General features: G+C 39.1%; 1 protein-coding gene across 2 annotated transcripts in view; it reads right to left on the bottom strand.

Annotated features, from left to right (window-relative positions):
- Positions 1-3373: 3373 nt before the first annotated feature.
- DSCAM (DS cell adhesion molecule) overlaps positions 3374-21747 on the bottom strand; it is a 177763-nt gene continuing 159389 nt past the window's right edge. Inside the window, exons 29-30 of one of the 2 annotated variants that reach the window (XM_031556926.1) lie at positions 20750-21052; positions 3374-5507 (exon numbers count right to left, since the gene is read on the bottom strand). In XM_031556926.1, the coding sequence (XP_031412786.1) occupies positions 5167-5507; positions 20750-21052 (644 nt within the window). In that variant the 3' untranslated portion in view covers positions 3374-5166. The remainder of the gene's footprint in view (positions 5508-20749; positions 21053-21747) is intronic. The other variant, XM_010723842.3, reaches the window with a different exon arrangement.

A 21747-nucleotide genomic window follows, 5' to 3' on the forward strand; every position in this document is an offset into this window, starting at 1 on the left:
GTCACATCCTTCCTACTGAAAACCACAAAAAGCACATCCCACAGAGACAAATGTGCATTTAAATCCCAACTACTGTCACTGGACAAGAAGCTGCCACCTCTTGGTGTGACTGTGTCGGGTTGGCTCCAGATGTGAATTCTTGCTGACGAATTTACAGTGATATTTATATTTATACCTGGACAGGAGTTGAGACCCCCTTGCCCTTGGGATGCTCAAGAAAGCCCAGAGAAAGTTAATGGTGCAAAACACTCTCTTTTCCCTGTTGCATCCCTGTGACTGGCCACGAGAGCCCATTAGGCAGCTGCCTAATGACATAAAATAACCTAACACTTAAGAACACAAAGGAGCTGTCCAAACTGTATGTTTATTTTGTTCTTTGCATTTGTTTATTTATTTATCTTTATTTTAAGAGAACTCCATTACTAGCCCTGCTAATATTCTTGGCTCCATTCATTTTAAAGCCTGAGTAGCTGGGTTAGCATTTTAAGCAGCTGAGCATCTAGGCGAGCATTTATGAACAAGCTTTGTTTCAGCTCTCATGAGACCCTACCTGGATTACTGCATTCAGATCTGGAGCCCCCAGCACTAGAAGGACATGGAGCTGTTGGAGCAGGTCCAGATAAAGGCCACGAAGATGATTAGATGGGCTGGAGCACCTCCCCTACAAGGACAGGCTGAGAGAGCTGGAGCTCTTATCCTGGAGAAGAGAAGGCTCCCGGGATAGATTATCGCAGCCTTCTAGTACCTTTTTATAAGGGCATGTAGTGACAGGATGAGGGGAAATGGTTTTAAACTGACACAGGGTAGTTTAAGTCTAGGAAGAAATTTTCTCCTGTGAGGGTGGAGAGAAACTGGAACAGGCTGTTCAGCAAGCTAGCCAAGCACCTCTGCTTCCCACCAAAACCAATTATCTGCTGGTGCTAGCAAGGAGCTGCTTGTCCCATAGCCCCCTGTCGTCCTTAGGAAGAAGCAAGGTGTCTGCACACATTGCTGTGACACTCACCAGGAGGAAGACAAGTGCCCATACTTTTCAGCCCAGATAGGTTAATAACATGCTGGAGGAGTTTGCCTTTCTAGATGTCCCCTTAATCCCGCCTGTTCAATGTCCATTCTTTAAGAAAAATAACAACAAAAAACAAACTCAACCAAACAATCAGCCAATCAAAAAATCTCTTCATATACATCCAGCTGTGCAGGAAAAAGTCTTTTGGGATTTAAAAACTGAAAATATCTAATGGAATCACAGATTCATAGAATGGCTTGGAATAAAAGGGACCGTAAAGATCACCCAGTTCCACACACACTAGGTCAGGTTGTTCAGGGCCCCATCCTTGAGGTCTTGAATGCCTCCAGGAATGGGGTATCCATCATGTCAAAGGCCTTGCACAGGTCCAGGTAGATGAGATGGTTGCCCTTCCTTTGCCCACCAATGCTATCACTCTATCATAAAAGGCCACCAGATTGGTCAGGCATGATCTGTACTTCATGAAGCCATGATGGCTGTCTTGGATCACCTCCCAGGTTACTTGTATTTATCCCTGGTTACTTAGACCAAGGAACTAGGCACAAACTTCTTACCGTCATTCACCCAACTGTGAGCTGGAGCTGGACATCATCTCACACCTGGCTGGGAAAGTGGGAAACCTACTTGCACAAACCTCCTCTTCACTCTCCAGTTGTCCCAACTAGTGTCCATGGCTGGTTTTGGTTTTTGATAGTATTTGGTTTAATAATACCTCAACTTGCTTATAAATCCTAACTCCTCTTAGCTACCTACAGAAATCCTGCTATGGATCTCACCTGGTTAAAAAAATAAGCAGTCAAATGACAAACTTTTAAATGTTCACAACTGTCTTTGGTTGGGAATAGGAAAAACAAGCTCATATCGAAAAACAAGGAGAGGGAATAGCTGCACTGGGTTTAATGTAATTGTGTTAATGAGAAAATTGAAGTTAAACAGTAAGGGAATAAAGAAGGATAAAAGGGTTCTTAGAAAAGGCAAGAGTGAGGGAGTTGCTAACTCATTTGAGACAAAAAGGACAAGTTAATTAGTATCTGTGAATCATTGAAGGGTTAGCTGAGGTTGAGACACAGGGAAAAACATAACGTAAAAAAGAATTGGTCTCTCTAAGGAGGTGTGATTTTTAGTAGACAGAAGGCAGGGAAGAATTTTAGCTCTTAATTTCATCCTTTGAAGTAGTTTGCAGGTCTCCTCTCACCCTCAGGACTAAGAGAGGGTCACAGTTATATGCAAGATGTGCTTGCCTTGATGGTCTTGTACGTTAGTGCTTGTCTTCTGAGATCTCAAGCTCTTGCAAAATGTGTTTGTCGTTGTTGCCGTTTTTTTCCCATTTCCACATATCTTTTCCAAGAGGGCATTTAATGTGACAGGTGTGTATAACATATGATGGGATGTAGACATATAAGATCTCTGGATTTTGATTGTTCTGTTACAAACAAGTGCTTAAAATGGTACTGGCAGAGGAGCATCAGCGCATTTTCTCTTATCTTGTCCCTATAAAACAACACATACTGCAAAGAGGGGATTGTTCCCAGCTGTATTGATCTGAGACAACAGATTTCTCCTACCTCCAAACCCTGACTTGATGAGAGCAGGACAGGCATTCCTTTCAAGCTTCTTTTACACTTTTAACTAGCTCTACAGCTCCAGCATTCTTGTGAAAATTAAGAGCCAATAGAGCCCCAAAGCCAAGGGGACCATGAGTGTGTTTAACTAACTTTAACCAGTCGTGGAGCTGCCATCAAATTCTTTGAACATGGGGCTCCCAAAAGTACTTTCACTGCATAGCAGGCATCTTTCACACAAATGAGGAGAAAGCCTTGTTAAATCAAAGAAAGTTAGCACTTAAATGTAAGTTTAGGGGAATACTGGGGGGCAAGAAGGATCCTGGAATGGAAGGTGAAAATGTCCTGCGATGCAAATCCAGTACAGAGAAAATCAGCTTTTGTATGTAAATGCAGTAGTGATGCCCCAGTCAGCTCAAGCTGAGTACACTAGAAATACTGTTACAGGAATTAAAAAGAGTTGGATTGACTAAAAATCAGATCTCCAATGAAAAAAAGCTTTTCTTGTTAAATTTTCTACTGGATAGAATAAAATAAATGTATCTGTATGCCTAAATTAGGTTCTTACTAAGAAAACGTTTCTCTATGGAAAAAAAATCAGCAAAGCTAATAAATAAGTTCATCTTTTTTCAACACATTTTTTTTCATACTATCTGTAAATACTCTGTAGTCAATCCTTGCATTTTTAAAATTATTCTTTACAGAAGCAAAAGTGGGTGGTTTTGTTGTTGTTGTTGTTATTGTTCTTTTTTATTATTTTTTAAAAATGTGTTTTAACAACATATTGGTAAAATAGACCAGAAGGGAAATGCTTTTTAGTTGAGCGAGATCTCAGCTCTTCTTGGTAGTCTACAATAAGTACATACCTCAGGGACATCTTCATACGGCTTCTTCGTTAGAACTTTCCAGAAATTTAGTGCTTAGGCTTGACAGAGCTAAGGATGGAAGTGCAACTTGATTCATTTCAAGACACTTAAAAACTCTGCTAAGTTAGTGCCATTATAGCAACATAATTGCAATAATAATAGCAATGAAACAATTATACATAACTGCATTTTTCTATTTTAAAACAACTTGAAAGGAGCATGGTGCAGAAATGTTTGAATTAGCGGTGCCCACACTGTCAGCAGCCTGGGAAATTGCATGAGTTTCTCAGCATGCTCAAGCTAAACGAGTTTTATTGCTTTCAGATCCTGGTTAATATTTCCAACCAGCACTGAACAGGGTGAGCACGAAGGATCACTAATTGAGGATGCCCTACACCATGTTTTCTTGATCAGGACACAAAAAGGTAGCCAGAACACACACAAGGAGGCACTTAGCAAGACAGCTCTAACACTGTGTTAAAACGAATATTCAATCATTTATACGTACTTTGTATAAAACAAGTAGAATTACTTCTCATGTAATCAAAAGACACAGTAAAGTAATACGAGCTGACAGCTTCACCATAAAACGATTTTCTTCCTCTAAAGAAAGGCATGTTGGTCTTCGAACTGGAATAACATTTTCCTCCCTTTTCTCCTATTACCGGAAAAGCTGCATTTTTTTTGCCAATCCTTACGTAAGCAACTCACTTTTGTGTGCACTGCTCCCAAATGGACTAAAGAACCAACCCTGGGGAATAAGTCAAGTAACAGCAACACATTTCTTCTCATCCAAAATACAGTGAAACCCTACAAAAGCCTTCTGGCTTCAGATGAAGGCAATGCAGCACCTAGGTAAGTCTGATGGGGAAGAAGCTGTACTGGCACTATCCTGGCTCTCTGCCTCGTTAGCAAAAAAGCTTTAAGAGAGTGAATCCAATTACTTTTTTTACGAAAGGCATTACTCCACTTTTCTTTTCCAACCAAAGTACAAGAATACATATTTTAGAAGACAGTCATGAAATGCTTAGGGAAAACCAACACTTAGGAAAAACAAGTATAGCAGAAGGCAATGGAAGCAGACATCACAAATAAAGGCAGAAGACCCTTTTATTTCGCATAGACAAAATGCAAAGAGTGTCTCATTAAATTAATATTAAAAAAAAACAAAAACAAAACCAGTCCCCTCACTCCACAGACATCACTCATCCTAATTAACAACAAAAAAAGAACAATCAAGGACCCATTTTCTAATTAAAAAAAAAGTGCAAAACATGACAAAAGACTTTTTGTTTTCCCAAATCAATGCTCCTGCTGAATTCACAAATAGGGTGATTTTTTTTTTTAGTGATATTTTTTTCCCTTTTTAATCTTGTCCGATGGAACTTCCAGTTAAAATGTTTAAGTTAAGTCTCCATGCACTTCGTAGAAAATCAGTAAAAACACAAATGCTTGTGAAGATCAGAAAACTGGACTCTTTTACCCAAAAATTCAGATGCCCAGTCAGATGAAGGTCACACTCAGACAGAAAAAAAGCAAGAGAGTCTTTGCACTGTCTGTCGCTCATATTATTATTTTTTTTTTTTTTGTCAAATATTTTGGCAATCTTCTTCTTTAATTATAAATATTGGAATTCAATAAAAAAAAGGTAGCTTTCATTGGATTTTTTTTCATTGTAAATATTTACAGCCACTGTCCAGCCATGCTCTTTTTGTTATACCAGGGTGTACGATTTTGCGTAGGGGTTGTTTCCTTTCAAGTGGCCCCGGGAGTCCAGCAGGGATTCTTGGGAGCTGCTCATTTTGGCAGCCTGTCCTAGCTCAGCTCCTTCTCGCTGAGGTAAAGTTGCCACAGCACTGGGTTGCCATGACTGAGCTTCTCTCGTGGAGGACGCCTCCATGGGGATTGGCTCCAGGACAGTGGGGCGCTTCAAGGTTCGGCTTTTCTGTGGCTCCAAGCAGGCTTGCCCCAAACCCAGGTCTCTGCTTGCGCCTTGCACACCGCGGTTCAATAAAAAGTCCATCCGAAGGTACGGTGGCAAATGCACAAGATCACCTGGGGAGGCAAAAAGGAGAAATACATTCTTACTTACAGCCCATGCACTGGCTGAGGGTTTCAGGTGGGGTGGGTTTGCTCAACCCAGCAGAGAATCTGTAACCGAGCCGGCTGCAGCACTGACGATTATAATCATAATACATCATAATTTCTCAGATCTAACTATGTTGTCTTCTTACAGTCAATGGTAATGGACCAACAAACTACTTAGGCAGCTCCCTCAGAATGTTTTGTTCATATTTCTTATCTTGAATAATGATTGTAGTGAGAAGTGCAATGTATTTTATGTGCACTCAAGGCACGAAGAAGATAAATTGAAAAAAGCCAGAAGTTTTTTTTTAATAAATCCTAAAACAAAAGATCTTGGTCTTCATTTGTCAAAACCTGAACAATGGGAATGGCTGGGAGATTTCCATGCCTTATTTTTCATTTTGAATGGAAACCTTAACGATTCGAATCAATGACTTCCAATCTAGAATCATTTAAAATCAATGCAAGAAAGTTAAGGTTACAGATTTAGAGATAATTCTGAATAAAAGTACTCCTTTCCTAATATAACAATATTTTCCTGCCATCCATCATCACTGTTTTTAAGCCACTATGATTTTTCACCATTAACAGTTCCGTGGCCAGCAATATGCTGCTGTTCCGTGGCAACAAAATGCATTGCAACTGGCATCCTTGCTCAGGTATTACCCTTCTTCCTTTCTGTTCCCTTTTGCCAAGTAAAGTCTTGACAATACTCACATGGATATACTTGTGTTGGCATGAAATACATGCAAGAAATAGCCTTTTCAGAACCCCTTATTTATTATTTTCCCCGATTCATGAGCATTTCTATTTGTGTGTGTTGATGGCTCAGTCCAGAGGATCTGCCTTTGCGAAGCTGCTGAGTTTCAGTAGGTCCTTGGCCCTGCTATCTGGAATTAAGCAGGCGTAAGCATTACCTTCTATTTATCTGTACATCTACGTGACCTGCTACAGAAATCAGATTGACTTATTTATTTTACCTTTGCCTGTTAGGTATTCATGAAATTGCTTCAAGGAAATGAGGGGCAATCAGATATATAATGACATTACCTTCTAAAAATATTTGATGGTGTAACCTCACATATTTGTATAAAAGAAGTGCCATTGCAGGCACAGTCGTGAACAGCATTTTCACTTTTTTACAGATCTCTGCAGGTATATCTCTTCCTTCTTATGGCTGGTATCAATACCATATTATCCACAGATGGGATGCAACCTGAATGTTTAAAGCAGAATTCTCTTGGTCCTACCACTTCTTTGTCTACATGAGCTATTTATGGCCATAGAAATCAAGGCTGACCTGTGCCAGTGGCATAAACAGTAGACCAGAGAAGCACTTACTCGTAATAAAACAAGCTATAAAAATTTCATTTTTCCTAACCAAGCTAAAAGCTGCTCAGCACTCTAAAATAAAACATGTCCTTTACTGCAATTCGTACCTGAAAGACTAACAGCGTCTGTTCAACCCAAGATTTCAGGTCACAGACCAAGAATTGCTGAGAAGCTACATTTGGGCACAACCACTCTATATTCCTATAGAAATCCCCCAGGCACTGTCTGACACCATATGCTTTGTTCTAGTTGCACCTCCCGCACAGACACACAGGGTACATCTGCGGTGGTGTAGGGTGTTTAACCCCTACAAACAAGACGTGCATATCTCAAGGTTAGGCTGACAACAGCAACATTTATGTAAGGTTAGAGAGAGAGGGGGAGGCTTGTACACATCATCACACACATTACCACTTGAAAAATGGACTGTGGCAGAGTTAATTAGCCTTACTCATTTGCCTTATTTTCTCATAGTACCTCCTACGCCAAACACATCAGGCATATGAGAGCCAGTTCAGCTGAGACAGCAGTGTGCCTGACTCTGAGGTGAAGTACGTCAGGATGTGGACAGCCATTTCTGTAGCTTAACATATCACTGTTTCTTGAAAGCAGTGGGTAGGCACAGACTGTTAAAAGGGATGAGTGTTGAACCTTACAGAGATGAAGGCTGGTTTTCAAGCTGCTGTCTAGACATTTCTCACATGAAGTCGAGAACCTTGGGCTATGTAAAAAAGACCTTTTTTACCTTCCCCTCTATAAATCCACACAAGAAGACATAGTCAATAATCCGTGTAAACAATATGCAGTCACTTTTCTGTGATTTTTTAAATGACTTGGGGCAAAGTTTCAACAGGATTGTAGTAATGAGAAACTAGAGAGTGGAACTTCTTCTATGGAGCTAGAAATGCAGTGCACAATATCCAACACTGCTTAAACTGTGCACTAATTATTTGATATGCTGTACACTTTTTTATATCATAAGAAGTGCCAGTGCTCTTTAGAATCTGCAAGAAATATCTTTCCCTGCAACTTCCTATACAATAACTCTTGAAAAACCACTGGAAAAGAAAAAAAAAGATAACGTAACTTCTTTTCCTAGGATTGAAAGGGTATCACAGTATGAAACCAGCCTTTGATTTATAAGAACTAGCATATTTCCGACTTCAAAACATAATCTTTGAACTATAACCACACTCTTGGCATTCCTACATCACTTCAGTAGGTATTTTAAAGAAGATTAAAAGACACTTGCCATATGGGGTTTACTTGGAGAAATTTTGGTTCTTGTCCTTCTACAGACATTTTTGGTTCCTTCCTAATCAGCTGAATGATAAATTTTTTCAGGCAAAACACTATGAAGTTTCAGGATGGTTCATTGCCTTTGATGCTCTAATTACCTCTTCTCAGCGGTGTGTGTGCCTTATTAGTAATGAAAGCAAACCTTTCAAGTGCATGAGCACTACAAATGAGTGTGTTTAATAATTCATGCGTTTTGGCTTAATTAGCACAAAAGTCATTGAAAACCCATAGTTTTAAGATGCATTTTTTAAAAAAGGGAAGTTTGCTATATTTAGAAACTCAGAGTTTGTACACAAATAACAAGCATCCAATCAAATCCAAATGTGGCAACCTATACCAAAGCTACTTCCGTGTGTTTGTTTTTTTTTTTTGTCAGCCCTCTAATGAATTATTTAGTATAGTATATTGAAGATAATGTTACCTTCAATAAACATTTGTAAATAAACGTCAAAAATCCCCTACCACATATAGCAGAAACAACAAAATTTACCAGAATGGGAGTAGTTTCACAGTTAATGGAGCACTGAGCAAAAACAGTGTACTTTTATTTCAGTGCAACAAAGCTGATACAAGAAGTTTGGAAAAAAGAACACACAATATGTACTTTTATCCTCTTCTGAAGGTCAGCATCAGGTACAGGGAGGTTTGGGTTGAATTTCACATGAAGAAAAAATACCACTGCTTATCTTTTCTGTGATTTTATTCAAGATAGCTTTCTTGTTCACAGAACTAAACCACACTGTCATGTGCCCCTTTCTCCCTGAAGATTTACCTCATTCTTTCAAATGCCAGAGAATTTGCATGTATTTTTGCTTTCATCTGCTCCAGAAAAATCTAAAGAACTATGCTATATTGGATCCAGAGATCATCACAGAGTGTAAAAAATACACTCTTATCAAGCTATCATGTGATAGTTATATGCATTTGATCATGAATCATAACTTCTACTAAAGCAAAGCAATTTTTCTTCACAATGCTGCAGCACAAATCTCTTCAGTGCTGATGACTGACGAGTTTCAAGATTTGATTGCCATGTGAAAGAAATTCCACCTCACTTGCAAATTATTTTAGGAAAGTTTATAACGTAGGACTGGTAACTGTGGCAGGATATTTTAGTCAACAAAGGTAAGAATAAGGCCAGGTGAACAGGGTGCTCACATGACTCTTATTTGAAGAAGGGAGTGGGTACAAAAGCTCTTACAGATCTCACAGGATCAGAGGGTATGCCAGAACTGAAACTCAATATATATATAATATATAGCTCAATCAGCAGGGAAAAAGCACCTTGCTAATGCAGTTATTTTGATTTGAGAAGCTTCCTCCCATTGTGCAATGCTGTAGGAGTGTGCGAAGCGCTGAAGTGCTGGGCATTGTTTGCCTCGGCCTGTGTTTGTAAGGAAAGAGCTGATAGGATATTGTGTTCTCATGTGAAAGGAAGCAAAGGAGACAGAGCTGCTGACAGCTCGCTCTAAGTTCAGGTTTATGCTGATTAAAAAGTTGAGGGGGCTTCCCAGCTCTCCAGCACAACGAATAAATCAGTGAAGCCTTTGCTGATGCTCACAAGCTGGCTGCTGATGCTCACAGGCTGTTTTTCAGGAAAAGATTGCCCTTAGGAAAAGTGCATACTGTAAATGAGGAGAGACTGGAAAGTTTGCTAGACAAAGGTGAGAGGCTTTATGAAGAGAAATAGCACAAGATATGTTTGGAGTCTTTGCCACTTCAAAACCTGGCACACCATTAAAACCAGCAAGCAGACCTTCCTTAGACAGCTGCAGCTGGATTGACGGCAGCAATAAAATGTGCACAATTGGTGCTGTTAGTGTGTGAAGCAGGCTCATGCCCTCTTGCCCTTTACCTCCTGTCAGTGTGTCCAGCACAGAGCAGCCCACACTGCACCACCAGTGCTGCCACCAAGAAGACAGGCATGACATAAAATCAGCAAGAAAAATGTGGATGAACTCACAAGGATCACTGAGTCCAACTTCAGGCTTCATGCAGAACCACTCAAAAAACAGACACTATGTCTGAGAGCACTGTCCAAATGCTTCTCAAACTCCAGCACTGGGAGCCGTGCCCACAGCCCTGGGCAGCCCATTCCATGCCCACCACCCTGTGGTGCAGCCCCTTTTCCCTGACCCCCAGCTGCCCCTCCCCTGACACAGCTCCATGCCGTTCCCTCGGGCCCTGTCGCTGTCACACAGAGCAGAGCTCAGCGCTGCCCCTCCGCTCCCTGTGAGGAGCTGCAGCCGCCATCAGGCCTCCCCTCAGCTCCTCTGCTCTGGGCTGAGCACAGCGAGGGGCCTCAGAGCACACAACTTGCTCTCAGAGCCTTACCCATCTCTTCAGCTCTCCTTTGGACACTCTCTAACAGCTTTATGTCCTTTTTATACTGTAGCACCCAAACTTGCACACAGTACTCCTGGTATAGAATCACCTTCCTAGTGTTCTTTATTTAATATTCACTTTCTTAGGAAGGTAGCAACAAAAAGGAACAAACAGTAAAAAAAAAAATAAAAAAAATCAGAAAGATGTTTTAAATGACAGTACTCCACTCTCTGGGGTCTGTATTGATCAGTATTGGGAACAGAGGTGACATTCACCCACACAGATCACTGACTGCTCATACAAAAGGCCACCTCACCTCCTCCTCAAGGCATGGGAGTGCTCCATTGGCAAGTTCAGGAGGTCCCTCAATAGCTCTGCAGCCTAAGGTGTTCTAGAATAAAAAGGCAGAAGTTCCAAACACTCCCTTAAATCACAGCTTCAGTGAAGAGCCAAGCAGGAGAAGGGAAAGGAAGGAAGGAGGAGGCATGCCCAGGTTGTTAGTGGAGAAGCTGCACTGAGAGCAGGCGTGCAAACTCTTCACTTCTTTTGTCTTCAGCTCCTGCTCAACTGCCCAAGAAAATGATGGAGCATTTGGGTCCAGCTTTTATACTGACTGAATGCATAATGACTTGTCCTTGCTGGACGAGGCCAGCAAAGCATCTTGATGCATTTCAGTCGCTAACCTGCAGCTTGCCAGGTTCCCTTATCCACAAAGGCAAACAAGAGAGCTCCACGCTCCACGCCTTTGATACTCATCCCATTAAACATCTCATGCTTCTCACAGTGTTTTGGCAGATGAAATAAAATCATGTTTGTGAACACACAGGAAATAGACAAAGTTCTTCAGAAAAACTCCAAGTTTCCCATTTCTAGACTGAGAAATCAGAATTCCCTATCACATCTTTGAGGCTGTATTTTACATCTGGCAAGTTTCATTTTAATTCTTCCATAATAACTGCACTCCAAATGTTGTTGACTACAGTCACTGGAGTTACCTCTTAAGAGACATCAGAGTATGAATAAAACTGTAGTTCAGGAGCCAAATTTTCTGCCAGTATAAATCAGAGTAGCAATATTGATTTCAGCAAGACTGTAAATTGATTTATACTTACTGGAGATTAGGTTTAAGTGACTGAAAATGAGAATTCCACCTAATGTGGATCGTTTTTTTAAAGATGATTCATTTTGTTGTTTAGATTTAAGCCTTCTATTTCCAAGAAAAAGTCCTAAATCAATGTGTTTTAGAGCAGAAGTTTGGCTGCTATAGTTAAACTGAGATCATACATCCATAATATATCAGCATAACACACTGTGCATCTGTCTAGCAGGGTGACAGGAGATCTGATTATGATATTGTTGCCTTGTCTTGAAATGTCTAATGAAACAGGAACTGAAGCACTACATTTTTGCTTGGTACTTGTATAAGCAGAACTTTGGTCTTACATACTGCACTTTTAAAAACCCCATCAACAGGTTTTGTACCTTTCAGAGGTACCTTCAGTGTTTACGGTAAACTGTGTTATTGTCAAGGGCTTCCCCACTGCTGCACTGGGATATAACAGGAAGAACTGAATAACTCCAGGGGCCATATGGATTTAGACCTATGAAGTATTCCTGTGGATGTTCAGTCTCAGAAGGCCAGTGCTCCTGCAAAAATGGGTCCATTCTTTTTCAACTTAATGCAACATCTATACTTTCAAAAAACTTGTAAAATGGACCTCACCATATAAATCAATACATACTCCAAAAGAGAAAGTTAGACAAATTGTCAATAAATAATGAAACAGTGATAGAAAAGCACATTTCTCTGTTTCCATCTTCGCCTTGTCACGCAAGCTGCTTCATGCATTTTTAAGGATGTTCTGAGCTAGCACTCTCCTGCCTGCTGGCTGAGCTCAAGAGAGCTGTGCTGCAGCCTGTGCTCAGGTGCCTAGAGTTAGCAACACTGCAGTTTCAAGACTAGTTTTCTGATCCTGGGTGCAGTGAATGGAAACCGTTTAATTATGCATCGCTTCAGCTGAGGGTTAGATCAATCGTGGCTCCATGGAAAAGGGTTTTCATCACAAATTTATTCCTGGGATATCTTGGGAGTGCAGATTCACCCACCACAGAGGATGAAGGGGTGAGAAATTTGAACTTATGGTTCATTGGAGTCAGTGGGAGCCACTCTGTTGACCTCAACGTGCTTTGCACTGTGCCCATCAACTCTCAGTTAAACCTGACTTTGCTTGGGTGATGGGCAGGCATAAGGCTCCATTAATAGTCACAGAGAGGTCAGACTGCAGCAAGGAAACCACTTTTAGCCCCGCCTTGCTGCTCTTCTGTAGCCTGTCCATGCATCTATTAATGGATGGATTGCTGTAGCCTTGTCTCCTTGGGTCCATCAGTTTGAATCACCCAAGTGTTGCTGACAAGGCACATCGCTGCATTTTTTTTTTTAAATTAATCCGGTGGGATAAGAAGCCCAGCTCTCACTCTTAAGTTAAGGGTGCTGGTACAAAAAAGTGAACTATACTGAAATATGCTCATGTGTATGTACAGCTGCGCTTTAAAGGCAAGCATGTTAAATAAGCTTTTATACTGACGACAAAGGTTGTCACTGCAGTTTGATTAAGAATATATGGACATAGATATTTCTCTAGTTATATCAGTTCTCTAATTAGTTTAAATAACGCAAGCATATTTTGTTACAGGTAAGGCTTGACTTACATTTTCATAAGCCACAATCTCTTATAAATCTAAAACTACAATAACGTTCTGTGGCACAGGCAAAGTCATTTAAAACAGTAATACCTATAAATGACTGCAGGGACCTTAAAGCAGGGCTGGAGCAGTGCTAGTCTGTATGGGAGCAATTGTTCCTGGTTACCTTGGGCTGACTGAGGCACACACTGTCTATCTCAACTCTATCAAGTTTCATCACTTTGACACTCTCAAACTAAAATGGTATGAGCAAGCCATATCTAGTTATAGTGGGTTTTCTTTGTTTCTTTATTTTTATTTTTATTTTTTTTAATAAAGTGAGGTTTAAGATGCAGACTTAGAATTGCTTTAAAAATGTATTATTTTAATTGAAGAGGATGCATATCTTTTGTTCAATTTTGTAAATTTCCTGGTAGTTCCAGAAATTTAACATTGCAGTTATGAGTGTAAGAACACGAAAGTATATGAAAATTTAATGATAAATGCAATCCTTGCTTTAGGCATAGCATTCTTCACTAACTGGAGTTGAATCCAATGCCTCCAAACGTACAGAAAACATGAATAGCCTATTTTGTTACTTGCAGCTGAGGACAGAAAAAGATCACAAATAATCAGCTTTGGAAAAATTAAATTGAAATAATGATAAAATCTCAACATTTTTATTAAGAAAGATCTCATTGCTAATAAAAAGATGGGCATTCTGGAAAAGGGCTTTCCCTCAGTAAGCTGTTTTTAACTGAGAAGAAAGCCGAAAAAGAGTCCAACCAGTAGTATTACAAACTAGCACAGTTTGGGATATCGTATTTTTCTACAGGCATTGTTAATTTTCAAATTCAAATAACAAATCAATTACAAAGCAGTAGGAAAAGATAATTGTGCTGTCAGACATTCCTAGTAAATTTCCTGAGGACCCAATACCAGTTGTTCCTTTCCTCTAAGAAAAAAAATATCTTCCTAACAACAGTATCACTGATTCATAGATGAGTGTTGCAAAAATAATTCAAATTACTTCTATTGTCACAGGATTGAGTTTAGCTTTCAGACATCTTTTATGCTACCTAAAATGGAATTTTCACATTAGAATTGCACAGAAACTTTGTAAGTGAACAGCTGACCTATTTAAAGTCGTGAATCACACCAATACAATTTTCCCTTTTGATCTCACAGCACTTTAACTTCTTATCTGATCCTGTTTAGGTTTCTTTTTTATTGTACTATCATGGTTTAAAAACTTGTAGTGTGAACCTTCCTCTGCAAATCCACCAGGAAGAATAATGCAACGAAGTGATTTCAAGTATGTATTCATGTCAAATTAAATGTGGAATTAAATAGGTTTCATCTCTGCAGAACATTCAGTTTTCACAGCAGAAGGAGAAAAAGCTCCTGATGTTCTGCAGAAATAAAAGCTGAGAGAGGATAAAAGAAATTTAGATTCATCCTCGAAGTGCCATTTCTATGATAAGGAGCAAACAGCACATTCTGTCTTTTTGTGACACATTCCTAGTTTTCCTACAGTGTAATAGGAAATAAAAAGGTGTTCCAGTTACAAAAGAATCTACTAAGATGATAACATTAGAGATGCACATCTAGGAGAATAATTTTAGAGCATATTGTATATGTGTAAGTAAGCATACACAAAAGTTAATGTGCATGTTAAAACCCCACGCAACCCTACAGGCCTGGGGCAGAGTGGCTGGAAAGCTGCACAGAGGAAAAGGATCTGGAGGTGTTGATTGATGCATGGCTGAATATGAGCCAGTAGTGTGCCCAGATGGCCAAAAATGCCAATGTCTTGTATCCTGCTGGCTTACCCTGCAGCCAGCAGGACCAGGGAGGTAATCATCCCTTTGTACTTAGCTCTGTTGAGGCTGTGTTCAGTTTTGGATCCCTCACTACAAGAAAGACATTGAGGCCCTGGAGTGTATCCAGAGAAAGGCAAATGAGCTGTGAGGTGCCTAGAGCACAAGTCTGATAGGGAGTGACTAAGGAAACTGGGCTAGTTCAGTCTGGAGAGAGGAAGCTCAGGAGGGACCTTATCACAACCCACAACCACCTGAAAGAAGGCTGTGGAGAGGTGGGAGTCAGCAGGTAACAGCAAAAGGGCAAGAGGCAATGTCCTCAAGTTGTGCCAGGAGAAGTTTGGGTTGGATGTTAGGAAACATTTATTATCTGAAAGAATGGTTACGCACTGGAACAGGCTGCCCTTTGAGGTGGTGAAGTCACCATTACTGGAGGTGTAGTACTGAGGGACATAGTTAGTGGGCAATGTTGGTGGTAGCCTGAGTGTTGGACCAGACGAATTTAGAGGCTTTTTTTCCACCCTTAATGATTCTATGATTCTATTTTCTGCAGTTATAAATATAGGCACAGAATTAATTTTCTCACTTAACAACATCTCTGCTTATCTTGCTGCTTTGCCACTTGCCTTTATTGATTTGTCTCCTTATGTCATTTCCTCAGAACTGGATCTTAATCTCCCACTGTAGAGTCATAGTGACGATTTCTTCATTCTGTATACACACTATATATGGTGTGCGCATATGCATTTATATATATATGTATATATTCTATTGCATTTGCAACCAAGCAGTGCAAGGGTGGAACAAAAAAAGAGAAGAACTCATATGTAATAATTTTCATACTTTGCTTCAGGATTTCTACACAAAAATGTCAAATGTAGATTCCCCCGTATCTTCAAGAAATACAGTCTGGGATCTGTAAACTATGGAACTGTACAATGATATTTCCAGTCAATCCAGAAAAATATAACATGCATGGGAAAAGAAGGCAAAAGGTAAGCTGGAGGCCTGAAGTCAAGAGTTCCAACCATTACTGAATCCCCAGTGGCTGAATTTGTATCGAATTCAGTTACTGCTGCAGCTCACAGAGCATTGTCAGCATCTTTTCCATAGAAAACAAGTCTCTAAATAGATTCTCTAGCTATGTTACACTTGTATTCATCATGTGGAAGAAGGAAATAACTCCTTCACCCTTCAACACATAGATCAGTGGAAAAAAGTTCACATCTTTTTATCTTGGATTACAAGGCTTACATTGGAAATACGTTGTGCTTTCTTTCTGTTGTTGCATACTTCATATTTTCCTTCCTATGCTAAGCAGCTTATTTTAGCTGTAGTGATTGAGTACTAGAAAAGAAGATTTATGTCTTGACCACAAAGTTCCATAAAGTTTACCTTGATCTGAGTTGTTTAAAACTGCATTTATGCAATTGGATGAAGTCCAGCCTCTATTTGAGGGATGCCTTTAGACAATTATTGAATAAAGTATTTTAATTCTGTAGCTTAATGATTGTTCTAAGCTAAGGTGTTGCCATTGAAGTCTGCAGGATTAGTCAGAGCAGCAAGAAATTTGTTAATTGGACCAACAGCGCTAATTAAGGTATCTTAAAGTATCTTAAATACTTCACTGTTCATGCCTTTTCTAGTAAATGTGCAGCAAGCCTAGGGCTATACTCATTCTGCTTGACTTAGATGCTCAGCTGAAGAAATTTGGACCACAAGAGGAAGATACTTCCCTTCAAGTGAGGGCTTAGCAAACTTGTGTTCCTGCTTTGTGCAGTTCCTGGGACACATTAAAGCACTCAGCTTTCCCATGGAGTAATATTTTTCTTGCCATCTTCATGTCTGTGGAATCAATTGCAATTTTTATTTTTCTGTTTGCCTACCTGCACCTGCATGTTTTCCACACCCCCATGTAGGTTTTCTTTCCCAACTGACTCCCTTCTGCCATTTGTAGAGAAAGGTCTGAGAGTTTACTCTTGGGGTCCTTAAATGGATTTTAAAATCTTCTGGTCTTACAGACCCAGTGAATGAAATCTTCAAATGCGTATCTGAGATGTTGTTTGCCCTTCAAGGTTCATAAATAAAGAGGATGTCCAAACAGGAAGGGAAGAGAGACTGTCTAAATGAGTTTCTGTTTATTTTGTGATGGTAGACAATTTTCATCAAGACTCTTGATGAAATTTTCTAGATATCTCCTGTTCAAGCACTGGTCAGCAATTATTTCTTCAACGAATGAATTCCATTACCAGAGGATGTAAGCAAGTGATCTGTCTACAAAAATTGATAGAACTGGGAAAGCACAGACATATCAAAAGATTGCCCAGTTAGTAAGTCCAATAATTTAATTGTAAAAGGAAAAAAAAAAAAAAAAGCTTATTGTCTGAGGCTATTACCGAGATTTAAAGATATAAAAGAAATCTATTTTTAATAAACATTACTACTGCTGTCTTTATTACAGTTAACTGTATTATTGTATAACTGTCTTGATAACTCAATTTGTGGTTAATATTGTTTGAAATAGAAAGGAAAAACGATATTAGAAAACTTTTTCAATCTCTACAATTATCTTCCACCTTTTTATATTACAGACTTTGGCACAGTGGAAGGTAGGGAACAGTGTATACTTCTTTCTAACTTCTGTCCCACCCAGTTTCTGAATGCAATATTTGAATGACAACTTTGGAGGATGAAGGACTGACTCATTTGTCAACCTCCCAGGTAAACTTAGGAGAACAGCTGTTGAAACCTCTGACTATTAATATGACAGGATGCCTCAGTCTTGATCTGGAAGGATCCAGCATAGCATAATGTTAAGATCACTGCCCAGAGTGCCAGTTTCTTGAGGACTGACCAAACACTACTAAACATGTCTTTACTGGGCAGGTAATGGAGCACCAGCACAGGCTGCCTAGAGGCTGTAGTCTCCTCCTTGGAGACCTTCAGAAGCCGCCTGGAAATGGTTCTAGACAGGTGGCTCAAACGTGCCCTGTTTGAGCATGGGGTTGGACAAGATGACCTCCAGAGGTCCCTTTTCAACCTCAATCATTTTGTGATTTTGTGGCGCAGTAAGTTTTGCTGATACACAAGGACACTGACTACAGCACAATATGTTTGGCTGTCTGAATTATAAAAGAATAACCATACCAAATATTCAGATCCTTCTGAAGTCCTGGTGCACGTCTCCAATTCAGTATAACAAAATTATTTCAATTTTTGGTCAGTTAACACAACATTAGCCAAATTACTCTATTTTTTAAAATAAAGGTATGATTACTTTTTTGTGGCAAAATCATGGTATTTTTAGTCTGAGCTGACTTCATGAAACTCATTCTTGTTTCTGTAAATTAAATGTCAGGAAAGAGGAGCAGAAATACAGAGGTTGGAATCGGTTCTGACTGCTAACCTGAGTGTGTATCTGCATTACCTGCTGACTGGAAGGGAAAAAGTCTATCAATCAAAAGACTTAAAGTGAGCTAGAACACAAGGCAGCTAAATATTATGCATTACTAATTGTGGAAATAGAGTAGTGTGTAATGTGTAGAAGTTCTGAAAAGACAGTTGTAATTCATAGTTATAGTTCTAGAAATGATCAATTATTATGCTTGCCTAGACATCTGATGAGCCATCAAATCTAATTCAAGGTGATGGAGTGAATGAAGACAAATATTTTGATTCAATTTCTAAATGAAAATGGTTTGCAAACATACAGGTTTTTGTGATTAATTATAGTTGTATTATTAAGAACTTACGCAGAATTTCTGAAACGATGACTGAAAGAATAAATATGTTTCATAAGTTTTCCCTGACTGGCTTTAGCACTAAACATATTGGTTTGTATTACTACTAAAAATTCTCTTTACTTACGTGTTTTATTTAAAGTTCTTCATAAAGTATTCTTTAATAGCTTATATTTATGGGCCAATATTTAAGTTGCTCCACTGGAACATTCGATTTATTATCAAGATTTTGCAACTAATAATTCAGTTCACAGTATATATCATTTTCTTACTGCAAAGTAACACATAAAGCCAAACAGGTAAAAGAGGTTCAAATTCAAACCATTTGAATTGAGTTAAAGATTGCTATATGTCTAGTTCACCAGAGGGCCTATGATTATATTTCAACCACAGAAGCTTTTTACTCATGTCTAGGGATTGAATTTTTGCACTGTATGCCCTTAACAAAATCTTCTTTATGTGAATATATTAGAGTATTTCCAAATACTAAGTATACATAAATAATGCATATGGAAGACAAAAGGAAGAAAGTAAATAATTCGTTAAATAATTATAAAGATGTTTGTAACTGGGAGGAGAGGATTGTGGTTTTGTGAATGTAGATGGTTCCCTTCAGCAGAGCAAGTATAAATATTCTTTTTTTTAATAGAAAGAAATGAAAATTATTTCTATCTATTTTTACAGCTCCTAGGTTTGCAGTTCTGCTCTGTGACTACAGAGAAATCAGCCATTTCTCTCACTATATTATTTCCTACTTATTTTCCATCTTTATCTATCTGTGCGATACAGTAATTTCCTGCCTTGTCTATTATAACTTCCTACCTTCTGCTTGGTTTTATTCTTCCCGTGTTCTACTTTTAGCCTTCCCTTTCAAAATCCTTAATGCTCTTCTACCAGTGTCAGGTCCTGCTTTTGAATGACCTTCCTGGTGCCACTGTCTGTCTTCCATTCCTCTGTCGCCAGAACAACTACTTTCATTTAAAGTGTATATTAAGCAAACGATCAAAATCTACTCACTATTCTTTTTCACGTTTCAGAACTACTGCTTACTTTCTGTGTATATAAGTAGCTTCACACACAATGGCAAATGTATATGCAATAATAAATAAAATAGATAATGTTTTCAGTAAGCACATAAATGTAATTGTGGTTTTCCCTGTTAGAACTCTTCTTCCCAAGGTAACGTAATGTATTCTACAACAGAAACTCACATATTTTCTGAGAGGATTTAATAACATACTTGATCTCAGAGTATCACAAATAATCTACCTATGCTGTTGGGCACTAGATTATCACTAGAAGCAGCATTCTTTTTGAAGTGGAAATATGATTGAGCCTTATAAACAGATGTCTCTAAGGTACCTTCTGTCAGTAAGAAGCTGGAGTGGGGTTTAAATTTGTCTGAAGGTATGAAGTTCCATATCCCTTGAGTTCTTGCATTATATTTATTTATTAATTTATTTATTTTATTTCCCCCCCCTTTAGATAATCTAACTTGATATTTGGAAATGTCAAAGAGAATGTAACAGCTCAATAGCATTACCAAAGGGATATTACATCCTCAACAAGCAACAAGGCAGGAGGGATAGTGCATCTTCTACAATCTGTCTTCATGAAGTGTTGTGATAGCAAATTTTGCTCTCACACAGAAATTACTGCTGTAAGACATATTTCATTAGTGGGTGGCTTGAGTTGGAGATGGGCATATGGTATTTTTCGCCCAGAAGGGTTTATTTGCCTGATGGCTGCAGCTGTAGGGGAGTGAATTTAATGGCCTAGACCGTCTCTCTCTATTCCTAAATTTCCAAGCTCCTTTTACTGCATATCAGAGAACAGATTTTACTCAAACATTATATTAACTGGGATAAAAAGCAATTATCTCTAAATACTTACAGAATATATCGTGAGCCTTCTTTCTTTCCTGCGATGTACCTGTCCTGTTAACCAGCCTAGGCATGGAGTGAAATGCTCGCCTCGAGAACTGAAATGTTACCTCTAACTAATGTTACCTCACCTGGCCGATGTGCCTTTGGAACAGCCATGTTCATCACTCGCCCTCCATCCTGAGGTTTGGGAGGGGATGCGGTAAACCTGCAAATCCCCGACTCTGACGGCGTGCTTGAGGTCAGACTGTCTGTGTAGTCATTAGTCCCTGCCGTGAGCTGCTCCGACGATGTGTCTGATATGAAGCATTCTGTAATGGTGAACTTGGCATGTCTCAGCTGCTCTTCCATTTTTGCATGCTCATATGCTCTTGCTAGCTCTTCATATGTTGAGGAGGCACTTTCTGTGGAGACCATGCTGCTTCTTGCTCGATCTGTACACCAAAAACATGAATAACGAGAGAAAGAAAACACCTGCATAATCCTTTTTCAAATAAAAGAGAAGAGCGCAACAGTGCTTCTTAATAAAAGGCAGAACCTTTGAAATGATCGAGGTGATTTGAATTAGTTCGCTTCACTGTAAATGTCTGCACAATTTTTAGTCAGTAGCTTGATAACTACAGAAAATCTGAAGTGAAGTCTTACTCTGCTAGCAGCCTTATGTGATTTAGTACCAACTTGGTAGTTTAGAAGAAATAACCTTTAAAGCATGGGAAGGTTTTTTTTATATATATATATACACAAAAATAATTTTTCTAAAAGTTAAATGCCTTAAAAATGTTAGAAACTCAGAGAACAGATTTAGTGAAACTAGGAGTAGTCTCTTAACATTATCCTTTTAATGAATCTGAGCTATTTCTGAGGGGTGACATCTGAGGGAGAAAAGAGTCTTTTTACATCTGATTCACGCTTACACTATTTTTTGAAAAATCCCTGAGAACAAAGGCCAAATATAAAGACAGTGACTCTGAGACACCTATGTTCAATTTAGACACCAGGTGAAATACTGACTCCCTTCATACAGAACACATGGTCTTAAGAAAGCAACACTGTTCAGTAGCTATCAACCTGCAGTCATTCAAGTACTTTTTTTCAGTGTTGCTGAAGTTAATGGGGACTTCATATTTGA

Source organism: Meleagris gallopavo, chromosome 1, assembly GCF_000146605.3.
Source record: "Meleagris gallopavo isolate NT-WF06-2002-E0010 breed Aviagen turkey brand Nicholas breeding stock chromosome 1, Turkey_5.1, whole genome shotgun sequence".
Classification (NCBI taxonomy): domain Eukaryota; kingdom Metazoa; phylum Chordata; class Aves; order Galliformes; family Phasianidae; genus Meleagris; species Meleagris gallopavo.